The sequence below is a fragment of the Salarias fasciatus genome, chromosome 2, assembly GCF_902148845.1.
Source record: "Salarias fasciatus chromosome 2, fSalaFa1.1, whole genome shotgun sequence".
In the NCBI taxonomy this organism is placed as follows: domain Eukaryota; kingdom Metazoa; phylum Chordata; class Actinopteri; order Blenniiformes; family Blenniidae; genus Salarias; species Salarias fasciatus.
The window spans coordinates 21,620,775-21,633,652 of NC_043746.1; the positions used below are offsets into that span (position 1 = coordinate 21,620,775).

General features: G+C 42.1%; 1 protein-coding gene across 1 annotated transcript; it reads right to left on the reverse strand.

The window, feature by feature from the left end:
- Window positions 1–657: 657 nt before the first annotated feature.
- Window positions 658–11,974, reverse strand: LOC115400316 (uncharacterized). Its single transcript, XM_030108119.1, has 5 exons — window positions 11,919–11,974; window positions 11,494–11,820; window positions 1,175–1,513; window positions 794–964; window positions 658–712 (listed from the first exon to the last, which is right to left on the reverse strand). The coding sequence occupies exons 1-4, from the start codon at window positions 11,959–11,961 to the stop codon at window positions 801–803; spliced, it is 873 nt and encodes a 290-aa protein (XP_029963979.1). The 5' UTR covers window positions 11,962–11,974; the 3' UTR covers window positions 658–712; window positions 794–800.
- Window positions 11,975–12,878: the final 904 nt, after the last annotated feature.

A 12,878-nucleotide genomic window follows, 5' to 3' on the forward strand; every position in this document is an offset into this window, starting at 1 on the left:
GTGTGAGCATGTGCCTCTGTGTGTGTGTGTGTGTGTGTGCGTGTAGGTGTGTGTGTGTGTGTGTTTATGACCTTGCTTGAACTGAAAACCCAGGTCAAAATTCTTGTGCAATCTTTCATCTGAACATGCTTCCTCTCCTTCTGAGCAGGTTGATCTTGAGTCTCAGTCGCTCTGTACGTCTCCTTCTGCTGATTTGGGCTCATTCAGTAAATGTAGCAGCAACAGTGATGTTTCGATGCATTTGAGCCTTTTCTTTACAAATAAACAAAGGAAACAAAGTCTAATTCATGACAAAAGTAAATTCCAGTTCTATATGTTCATTGTTAATTGAAATGTTTCATCCAGCAGAAGCTTTTGTTCGAAAAACCTTGTTTCAGATAAAAAATAGTCGAACATTGAGGACACTGTCACAAACATCAAAGAAGAAAATATAATTGAATAAAAGACTGTAGTTTACAACAAGCAGAATAATATTTACAAGTTCCAGAGAAATTAAATTTTCTTTTTTCTGTTTTTAGACAAAGCATCAAAACCATCATGATAACAACCTTTTTTTTTTTTTTTTTTTTTTTTTTTTGGTAAATTGTCACTCAGTGGTTAAAAAGCCAATCACACTCCTCTCTTTCTGATCGAGTGTGTTTCCTCTTTCCGCTTTGGTAACTTTTCTCCTGCTGAAGGTTGGTGCAGAATAGATCAATGAAGCTTCATCTGTCTGAGAAAACACAGGAACAAATGTCAAGACAACATGTGATTTCTTTGATTACTTAAAAATAATGTCATTCTGTGACTTTACCTGCTGATCACTGCTGTCTGGTTTTGCTCGCAGTTTTAGACATTCTGCTGTACATGACGACCGTCTTCACGTCGTTACAATCCTTTTTCTCATTCGTCCAAATGAGACAGACTGAAACAATCATAGTTGCAACAAAAGCTGCACCAAGACTGTAAAGGGCTGTGTTGGCTTCTAAACAACAGCAAAAATCAAACATATAACCATCAATTCATGGTGTTCTAAACCAATAAGATACAATAAGCTTTAAAAACTGATGATGGAACTGACCTTTAATGTCCAGTTTTGCTCCATCTGGGGAAAAGAAAACATTCAGTATTCATGATTATTTATTTTTTGAAGTTTAGAAACCATTTTATCAGAAAAAAAATATTGTGAACTGACCTTTAATGTCCAGTTTTGCTCCATTTCCAAACATGACCTCTCCACATGCAGCCACAGCACAGTAATAAGTACCAGCATCAGAGACACTGACCTTCTTAGAGAAGCTATAGAAACATTTATGTGAAGAGTGTCCACACTCTGCATTGGCTCCATGAGTATAAATGAAATCGGGGTGAGATTGATGTGATCCTGCTCTGAACCAGTGAACTCTGTAATCTTCTGAACATGTTTTCTTCTCAGAGTCAGAGAGGACCGAACACTGCAGAGACACCGACTCTCCTGGATGGACCGCAGCAGACGGAGGAGCTTGAACGATGCCAGAGATGGAAGATTGGGGTCCTGGAGGACACAAAGTAAAACTACTATACCATTTTCGCATTCAAAATGACTGAAGAAATGTCAACGGCAGTGATACAAGGAACTACAAGTAGTCACTATAAGAAAGTAATTACTGAGTTTTCAAAATGTTAATAGCCATGAACTTTAATTCTTCTTTATGCTTTTGAAGTAAGGCAAAACCATGCATCAATAACCATTGCTTTATGGAAAGATTAGTTGTAAAAGGGAATGATAGCACCAAACCTCTTTGATAAAGACAACATAAAGCTGTTTGAGATGTTGGTTGGTGAATAGGATTTGCTCAAAGGAAATGAATAGAACCTCTCCAGTCAATTCTTCTCTTTCATATCACAAAATAAGTTCTGAACAATTATGCAAATAAGTTGAAAAGTAAGAAAGTAAATATGTAGGAAGAAACTAAGTAAGTACAAAATAAATAAGCAAATAACCTAAAAGATCAATAACTGAAGTAGATACATAAGAAGTAATAAAAATGTCAGTTGACAAGTCAAAGAGTAAATTAATAACAAATCAAAAAAATTTTGTGTTCAATTTTTGAACAGAGAGAAACAGACGTTCATTTTACCTTGAACTTTGAGAAATACCCCTTTCGAAAAACTCATGTTAGCCCAGCTTGTATGGATGCATTAGTAAAGTCCAGTGTCGTTGATCTGAGTTTGATGAATGTGCAGAATAAAAGTTCCAGGTCCTTGTTTGGTTGTATAATGAGGAGTTTGATTAACTTCACTGGAATTAAAACCAATTGTTCCTCCCAGGAATTCAGGATTTTTTCCAGAAACGAGTCTGATCCAATACATTTTTACTTTGCTACCAAATATACGAGGGCATGTAAAAGTCACATTTTGTTTGACATCTATGTACTTTATCTCAACATTTTGATCATTTGTGCAGCCTGAAAGAAAACAAAGAATTTATTTTGGTAAATAGAAAAACAGAAATATTACATCATCTTTCAGCGTATGTACGCTGAATCCGAATTTTCTAGAAATACTTACAGCCCACTGCGATCATCAACAGAAAACCAAATATGACAAACATTTTCTGAGAAATCCTCCACTGACTGGTTCAGTGAGTGTCTCCTCTTCTTCTGTAATCTCATGAAGTGGGAGTGTTTAACTTCACAACAGCCTCATTGGTTTGTCGTCACACTGAAGGGTGTGACGATGAGCACACAATGGAAATACTTTGTAGTACAAATGATCTCACCACATGAAACAGCATCGACAGCAGGCTGTACGGTTTATGGTTACAAAATTCACTTGAACTTTAAACAAAGATTGAATGGAGTCAAAGAGAATAAAAAAAATGTATTTGGTTTTGTTTGAAAGCGATACTGTTTGATAGATCCTTGGTCGCAGTGCATTAACAGAATAAAATGCTTGCATGGAATGATGATTTCTGCATCTCAATCTTGTGGAGGAGGTGGGTGAGTTTGAAAATTGCCCCACAAACTTCATTATGGCCTTGTATGGTGCACGTTGACCTGCCACAGGAATTTGGTTGTAGTAAATATCCATCTATCTATTATTTAGGGCTTATCCAGGGCCGGGACACGGGGGCATCAGTCTAAGGTTTGTTCCCCAGACTTTCCTGTCTCCAGACACTTCCTCCAGCTCTTCAGGGAGGATCCCCAGGCATTCCCTGGCCAGCTGAGAGACGTAGTCCCACGAGTTTGTCCTAAGCCTTCCCAGGAACACCTCCCCAGGGAGGCGTCCAGGAGGCATCCGAAACAGATGCCTGAGCCACCTCAGCTGGCTCCTCTCGATGTGGAGGAGTAGCGGCTCTACTCCGAGCTCCTCTGGTGACTGAGCTCCTCACTCGATCTCTAAGGGAGCGCCCAGCCACCCTACGGAGGAAACTCATTTCAGCTGCTTGAATCCGGGGTCTTATCCTTTCAGTTGTGACCCAAAGCTCATGACCACAGGTGAGAGTGGGGATGTAGACTGACCATGAAATTGAGAGTTTCATGTTTCGGCTCAGCTCCCTCTTCACCACAACGGACCGATAAAACAAAACACCACATCACTGCAGATGCTGCATTGATCCACCTGTCAATCTCCCATTCCATCCTTCCTCCACTTATGAACTCCATGAGACATGTGAACTCCTCCACCTGGGGCAGGGTCTCACGACAGACCACCTTCTTCCGTTCGAGGACCATGGTCTTGGATTCGGAGGAGGTGATCTTCATCCACGACGCTTCACATGTGGCTGTAAACTGACCAGTACATGCTGTAGGTCCAGGTTCGATGAAGCCAACAGGACAAAAGGAGAGGCAAAATTCTCTGGTCCCTGAACCAAACCCCCTCCAGCCCCTCGCTGCACCTCGAAATTGGATCCGTAACAATTATCCACAGAATTGCTGACAATGGGCAGCCCTGCAGGAGTCCAACATGCACCAAGGAACAAGTCCAATTTACTGCCGGCAGTGTGGAGCAGACTCCTACTTTAGTCAGAGATAAACGTACTAAAAAAAAAAAAAAAAAAAAAAAAAAGACCCGTGGATCCTTTTGATCACCTGTTTCGAAACTCCTTACCATTGAAATGACACTACAAGAATACAAATCCTTTCAATTCCAAGCATGTTTGTGATGGTTGGCTGAGTGGTGGAGAAGTACACAGTGACCAAGAATATTCTTTCCCATGTTTATAATGACAGTGCTCCACAGAGGTTGGAAAAATAAATTGAGTTTGTGTTGTGTGATGAAAAGAATTTCTCTTGATTATTTTTCAGTAATGACAACTACTAAGAAAAGATCTAAAGGAAACTCAGCCCCGTACAACAGCCAGTAACTGAGGTCAAGTCCACGGCTCCTAAATAAATTGAGCTCTCTCACCTCTCTACTGGCAGGCAGCACCAGCACCATCACTCTCCCACAGGAGCATCTACTGTAGGCCTTAAATTACTGTAGCCCCGACCGTGTGACCAAACCATCAACAGGATTCTTCTATTTTACCCTCAGGTGCTACATGTTGTGGAATTTCTGGTGAATCAGAGCCAAAGATGATGAGTCAAGGTGTTGACGCTGCACAAGGAGGATTTATTGAGGATTGCAGAGGAAGCACACACAAATCAGCTGATTGAGAGCAAGGCTGTTGCTCCGGGAGAATCCAGCCTGACTCTGGCATGACTTCCGGCCATGCCAGGTCATATAGCCAGATCTCACGAGACGCTGTTTCCAAGTGACTTCAGACAAAACAGAGCGGCCTTCACACTGTGTTCCTGAGAACTTTGAAAACAAAGCATTATTCCATATCACTACATATACATTCACCTGCAAAATTCACCCTCAGCAGCTATTCATCACCATATTTCAGTCCTAAAATAACAGAAATCATGGGAAATAAGTGTTTCCCATTATCAACTCAAGTATGCCACCCCTAATCCCCACTGAATTTCCCAAAAAAGGATAAAGGACTTCCTTCTTCCTATTTGTCAGTCCACCCTAAAACCTGCTGATGAGCTGAGTGAATACACATGACTCTAATTTCATGGTGCAGTGCACAGTGATGGTGCATGGTGCACCCCACGCAGTGAAAATTTTCTGGTATACTGCTGTACACAGACAATTTGTCAAATTGGTAGGCCGGGCTGCACTGGAACACCAGGTGGAGGTGTCAACAGATTCATTGACAATTTCGTGCCAAAATGCTTTGCAGAAGGTGCGCTGAAACCCCGCCAGCTCCAACCTGGCCTATTCTGGGAGCAGGCGAAGCACAACCGCTGTAGTGGTAATCTGCTTCGTGATCGGCTTGTGAGACCTCACAGTTTACAGGTTTTTGAAGAATTACAAGAAGCAAAAGTTTAAAAAAAAAAAAGAAAAGTATTTCCTTCCCACTTTCAAGGATTGAGGATGAGTTGTCCTGTAGGCAAAATTTGGGAACTCTGACATCCACCAAAGGTAAAGACAAGTGTTTGTTATGCTCTTCTCACTTTTTTCAATGAAATGCGAGAACCGGCTCTGTTGTTAGCTGCTGCTAGCTGTTAGCTTTGCAGGGTTTCATGTCTTTTCACGGAGTCATGTTAGCATGAGGCACTTTTACATGGGCCCCGTATAATGGATTGTGAGACGGAGCGGATTGTAAATGTGTCATGTGAACGCACGAGTGGATTCGCTTCACTTGGAGCAGATTGTATTTCGGAGCCGATGGTTCAAGGTGGTGTACACCAATCGATAATCCGCTCCGTGTCTCATATAAACACCGCCTGACAGCGGAGTGGATTAAACGGGGGATTATTTGTTCCGCGCATACTTTCCCTCGTACGTAGTGGAGTGATGACGTGCGCAGTAAACTGGAAGCAGGACGGTCAAAAACAAGCAGAACAACTCCACGGTGACAAAAACGGTGAAAAAAAAAAAACAACACTTTTTAAATAAGAATCCCGAGAGAACAAACACTGGAGAAGTGAGATGGCTGCAAATTGCTCAACAGCGAGTTGTTCAAAGAGCTCCGTAGGAGAGGACAAGCGGCCGCCCGGCCGGTGTTATGGATTAACTGGTTCCCTCCTTAATGAGTGATGCATTTCTGTGTAAACATGCTGGTAACAGCAGATGTTAAAGTAAGACTCTTAAATTGATAAATTTACTGTAACTGTAGATAACTGACGTTCAATTAAATTCAGCTTTATTTATGAAGTGCCAATTACAACATAGTCGTTTCTAGAGGAGGTTCGTTTGTTCGCTAGAACGATCACAAGTTTCAGTCGGTATTTCAACATCTGTTGGTCACAAGTTCACATGGACTCCAGTTAATTTGAAACATCGGCATGCGGAGCAGAGCCCATGTGCCGACGGGGTGATGCTCTGACTGGGGGAGCACCCGCTCATCGAGCAGCGCATCATGGAGATGTTGGAACATTATTTGAGCAGATATCCAGCAGACAAAAACACTCTGCTCGGCGCTGAGGACTGCTGGCTGCAAAGCTAAAGACCTGAAAGTTCCGTGAGAGACTTTGTGCTCATGTCACAGACGCTGTATAATGCACGTCATCCAGGTCTGCCTCTCCTCCATCCCCTCCTTGCCCCTCCTTGCTCCTCCTCTTCTGTTCTAGTCTCCTCTGGAGGATCTGGTCCAGGTTTCTCTGCTCTGCCTCTCTGGCTCATTGCAGCAGCTCCTCTACTGCTTGAAGCTGTCCTTCAGCCACGCCTCCTCCTGCAGCCCAGCTTCCAGAGCTTTGTTTCTGCGCCTCCATTCATCATTTTTCTTTTTAAGCTGGAATTAAAATAGTGAAAATGGTCATTGAGGGTCTAAATGGCTCACGGTAACCTGGAACTCATGCTTCTGAACCTGTTCATATCCAAACCACATAACAGAGCTGAGGTTGATGGAATGTTGTCAATAAAATGGGTCTGTACCTTGATGAGCTGGGCCTGATTCTTCCGGTTGGCCTCCGTCAGAGCCAGCTTCTCCAGCCGGTGCTGCTCTTTGAGAGAAGCCACCTCTGCTGCTGCCTTCTCCTCTCGAAGCCTCCAGCGGTGCTTCCAGTCTGCCACGGTCTCCTGGCTGTCCTGGGCTGCCTGGAGCTTTCTGGAGAGCGCCTCCTTCTGGGCTCTCAGCTGGGCCACCTGCTCCTCATGCTGTCTGATCAGAACCGCCTCCTTCTCAGCAGTCCTCTCCTTCATCATGCCCCACCGTAACTCCCAGTGTCTATTACTGTCAGCCCTCATCTTCTCGCTGATGGCCTTCAGGTGCTGGTACTTCCTCTCGCCCTGGTCTTTGGCTCTGAGGGCTTCTTGAAGGAGGCGGTCTTTCTCCTGCAGCTCAGAGACCTGTTGGTTGGCCTCCCTCTTGTGGGCCTGCAGAGCCTCCTTCATGGTGGTCATTTGGGCCTCCAGCTGGGCGACCTGCTGCTGGTGTTTCTTGGTGAGAGCCTCCTCCCTCTCAGCATTCTTCTCTTTGAGCATGTTCCAGCGGACCTGCCAGTGGAGGTTGCTGTCGGCCCGCATCTTCTCTTGCAGGAGCTTCATCTGAGAGTACTTCCTGTCCTTCTGGCTGCTGGCTGCCAGAGCTTCTTTCAGCTGGCGGTCTTTCTCTGCCAGCTGGGAGACCATCAGCTGGTTTTGGGCCTCCAAAGCTCTCATCTGTCGTTGTAACAGAAAAACAAAGAAAAAAAAATCAGTTTTGTAAAAACAAAAACGGATGTATAAGCTACTAGTGTTTTGGTTTAACATAACATTTGATCCTAAACAGAAAGAGCCTATGGAGTGAACTTTCTTGTCTTTACAGGGTTAACTCTGGTTTTTAACGGGTTGACCTTTGACACCTGTAGAGACGGCTGCCATGCAAGGTACTCAATCCATCGGCTGGATTCAGAGTTCAGTGTCTTGCCCAAGGACACTTTGACATGCAGATAGGGAGAGACAGGAATCGAACTATACATCCTCCCGATTGTGGGACGTCCGCTCTCCCCCACTGAACCACAGCCGCTCCCTAATTCACAATTCACAATTCACTAATGGCACAATAGTACTCCTTGTTGCCATCAAACACTTTTTTCCCCCATATTACAATGAAACATCAACAAAAATGTTTTTTTCTTTATAAACAAGAATTCAATTACAAATATAATTGTGAATTGAGAACCATTTATCTTTAAATATGTCAGTTTTCATTTGCAGTCTTGCACTTATCTGCTCCATGTGATACACTTCCTTCAGTTTGTTCTTCCACTGTGTAATGTTGGGGGTTTGAGGTTTAAGCCAGGAGGTAGTAATGTTTATTTTTTGCAATCAAAAGTAATATTTTTAATTGAATTTTGTTACAGTGTGGTATAAAATTATTTGGGAAAATTCCCAGAATTATAAAATTTGGTTCTCATGGAATTTTGACACCCAAGCAGTTTATAATTTCACCCTGAATGTCTTTTCAATAGTTTGTTAATTTGGGACAATCCCAAAATATATGAGTGGGATGGTGGGACGTTTGCGTGTCGGAATATTTTATATTTTATATTTATTTTGGAATGGTGATACGTCTAAATGGTGGTATGTCGGAATGTGGGACTGGCGCAATGGCGGAATGTCATAGTGGCAGCATGTAACCACTCAAGAGGGCACTTATGCATGCGCCAGAGTGCCACAGCAAAGAAAACGTGATAGTAAAAGTGACGGCAGACGGACCTGATGGCTCCACACAGAGACACCCAGAGAGTGAAAAACTGGTGGACGGAGAGAGCAGACTCTGTCTGGAGGGAGGAGGTCTGCCGACAGAAGTGAAAGTATGTAATCGCTCCGGCGCTGCCCCCACAATTCAGAAACAGAATAAAAAGTCTAAATAAACTTTAATACTAAATGATAATGTACTGACAATGTATGTGCTTAAAGGGGACGTTGATCGGCCGGTTTTGCTCATTCGTATTTAATTTCCAGCCCCCCTAGAAGACCTATACAGGATAAACGGCACTGAAAGCTTCTTAGATCTGTGTCTTTTACTGCGCCGCTTCCTTGCTTTTCCTCCTTCCTCCGAAAACGCTCTGTTCAGTTGACTCCATCCCAGTCTCATCCATGTGCACATCCCACTCGCTGTGATTGGTCACACCCACTTTGCCGGTATGGAAGTCGAGATAACTGACAAGCGTTGCCATATCAGCTGTTTGTGAAATGGCGCATTCCTCAGAAATCCAGCCTTAACTTTAGAACGTATTGTGCCTCTTTTGTGTAATCACTTCCATTTAATTTCGCGTTGCATTCAAGGACCTCCTCGGTGGTGTGGCGCATTCAAAGACAGTTGGTGACGACTGCTGGCTCTCCTCTGTGACTCAGACGTGTAAACAGCTGATTGTAAAAATATTTATTTGCGCCTACAGTGTTTCCTGCAGGATAAAAGTTTAGCCAGGGGGGAACGTGCGTTGCCGAGCGGGGGGGAGCGATGCCGAGCAGCGCGCTGCTCACACGGAGGAGGAGGGAGCAGGGACACCATCCACTCAGACTGCATCTCCCCCCGAAGAGGACGTCATGTCCTTGGCGGTGTCGGTGACCGGGGCTCTGTGGTGTCGGGTCAGGAGTCTGCCCGGTCAGTCTATTCTGCGAGCTGCTCTGAATGAATGAATGAATGAATGAATGAATGAATGAATGAATATGATTATATTTTATTGTCATTGTACTCGTGTTACAATGAAATTATGCAGACCCCCCCCCCCCCCCCCCCAAGTGCAATCCAGCATAAACAAGATAAAAACATAATAACATTAAGACTTAAAAGTTATAATAAAGAGATATACAAATAGAATCTTAAGAGCTGAAACATTTCAAAGCATAACCCAAGTTTATTTATTTAAAAGCCTTTTTGCCCAGGGATAAAAAGTGTCTCTAAGCCGGTTTACATGGTGACCTTTGTTCTCTGAGTGAAGACACTATCTCTCCAGGCAGTCACATTTGGAAAATGTAACTGTGTGTGGAGACATTTGTAATCAAGTCTCCTTGAAAAGCAATTCAGATCATAATCCATCAGATTGAGAAGATACTGTACACTTTTATTCAGTGGCGAAAATGCTCGTCATTGTAGATCGTCTCCTTCTGAGCCGACTATGTCTTTTCTCTTTCTGCTGAGGTGATTTTTTTTTTCAAATGGCCAAAGTTAATTACATGGTGTATAATGTATTGAAGTGTGAGCCCTTGACTCAATACTCCTCACCGCACAAGAATCTCAAATTACTACTTGATTACAGAAATATTTGTGAATATAAAACAGTTAATTCCACCCCTGGAAAATATATATGTTAGTAGTTCAGTTGTCATCAGCAGAATATTTTTTTTTTACATCACCATTAAATAGCAGATTAACAGTTTCAATCAAGTTATTATTATTATTTCAAAGTTATCATCATTAGGTTTTCATCATCAAGTTATCGGTTGTGAAGACGAACATCAGTGTAGATGGTCTCTTTCTGAGCCGAGTGTGTGTTTCTTTTTTCTGCTTTGGGGACTTTTCTCTTGTTGAAGGTTGGTGCAGCATAGGCCAATGAAGCTTCATCTCTCTGAAGAAACGTATAAAAATGGAGAATCAGATATGATGACATGTGCAAATGAAAATTGAAAAAGCTTTTAAATCATTCTCAGATTTTACCTGCTGATCACTGCTGTCTGGTTCTGTTGTCAACCGAAAATATTAAAATAAAAACAGTTAATTCACAGCGGCACTTGGTGTTAAAACATAGTTATATAAGAAACGTGTCTCACCACCGCTACCGTCCTGCTTCTTTCTGGTCCAAATGAGATAAACTGAAACAGTCACACTGATGGCCAAAGCAACACAGACAATACAAAGAGCTATTTCTGTGTTACTCAAAGTTCTTGTGTTGCGATCTGGGAAAAGAAAACATTCAGTATCCATGACTATTTATTTGTCGAAGTTTAGAAACCATTTTACCAGAAAACAATATTCTGAACTTACATTTAATGTCCAGTTTTACTCCATTTCCAAACATGACCTCTCCACATGCAGCCACAGCACAGTACAGCACACATGTTTTCTTCTCAGAGTCAGAGAGGACCGAACACTGCAGAGACACCGACTCTCCTGGATGGACCGGATCAGACGGAGGATTTTGAATGATGCCAGAGATGGAAGATTGGGGTCCTGGAGGAGCACGTGTTAGAAAAAATGTCAGTAGCAAAATTACTGAGTGAAACAGGAAAATACAACCAAGTAATTGATAATTATCTGACTAAAAAATATATAAGAAAGTATTTATAGAAGTAGGGAATTACACAACAAAATTAATATCACAAGGTTTCAGGAGAAAAAGTTAATATTTCTGTAAATATATTACTGATATATAAAGAAGCAATCAAGTATTAAAGTGAATTTAAAAGGAAATAGTTGTGAGTGAATGAATAATAAATATGACAAACAAAAATGCGTGTATAGAAAAATGTAATAATTGTAGAAATTAATATTTAAATCACAGAGTAAATAAACACACTCAGAATAATTTTAACGGATAAATAAAACCTTACCTTTAACCATAAGAAACACTCCTCTCACAAAGGACATTTCAAGGGTTTCAGTTCCGATGCAGTAGTAAAGTCCAGTGTCGCTGATCTGACTTTGATGAATGTTCAGAATAAAAGTTTCAGGTTCTTGTTTGGTTGTAAAATGAGGAGTTTGATGAACTCCGTCATAATCAAAGCCATATGTTCCTCCCAGGAATTCAGGCTGGTGACCAGAAATGATTCTGATCCAAAATAAATTTTCTTTGTGTCCAATTTTACGAGGACACGTCAAAGTCACATTTTGTTGTGCAGCAACAGATTTCATCTCAAAGTTCTGATCATTTGTGCAGCCTGAAAGAAACAAGCAAATTCATCAAGTAGAAAAACACAAATGTTCCTTCATTATTAAATGTTTGCACGATGAATCAGAGATTTGTAGAAATACTCACAGCCCACTGCGATCATCAACAGAAAACCAAATATGACAAACATTTTCTGAGAAATCCTCCACTGACTGTGTTTCAATCAGAGCGTTTCCTCTTCTTTTGTAATCTCATAAAGTGGGAGGGTCAGACTTCTCAATGATCTGATTGGCTTCTCATCACACTGAAGGATGTGATGAAAACAAATCGTGTCAACATGATGGACGACCCCTTCATCAGAGCAGATGGAGGAGCCGCTGTACAACATGAACCACAAGATGTTATCAAACTCATATGACACATTTCTGACAAGTTAAACAGAGGCGGAGGATTGAAACTGTTTATAGAGTCTTTGATGAGGTTTTAAAAAGTCTCTCTCTGCTTTCTGAGTCCAGAAGGAAGAAGAGTTGCTCAGGATATTTCAACAGATTCTAGAATCTTCACAAATACCAGAAGCCCTCACGTTGATGCTTAACAGACAAATTTCCTCTATTCTCTGTCATTGGCTCATCAGTGTTAGCTTTCATAAAATAGGGAGAACTGTGGGAGCAGTGTGAAAGTCTCTGAGAGGAGGGAGTGGTCTGATGATGATGTCCTCAGCCATCCTCTCCACTTGCTGCAGGTCCTTCCTCATTGGTTTCCACTCTACAGCTGGAGAAGCACACCGTGCAGGACGAGGTCAGGAGGCTCTCGATGACTGACTTAGAGAAATGAATCAGCAGGAGGTGAAGGAGACAAGTTTGTTTAGTCCAGTCTGAGTCTTTAACTGACTGGAGATGTTTGTCAGACATGATGTGGACACCAAGGGATTTGAATCTTTCCTCCTTCTTCACTTCCTGATCATGCGTGAAGAATGTCACAGTCTGATATGATTTCCTTGGTTTCTGTCTTGTTCACATCCTGGTTTTGTTTAAACACCATATTAAGAAATATTGTTTTGTGTGCTGTTCGGTTGTTATTTCAGATCTGTAGTACCATCAGCAAAAG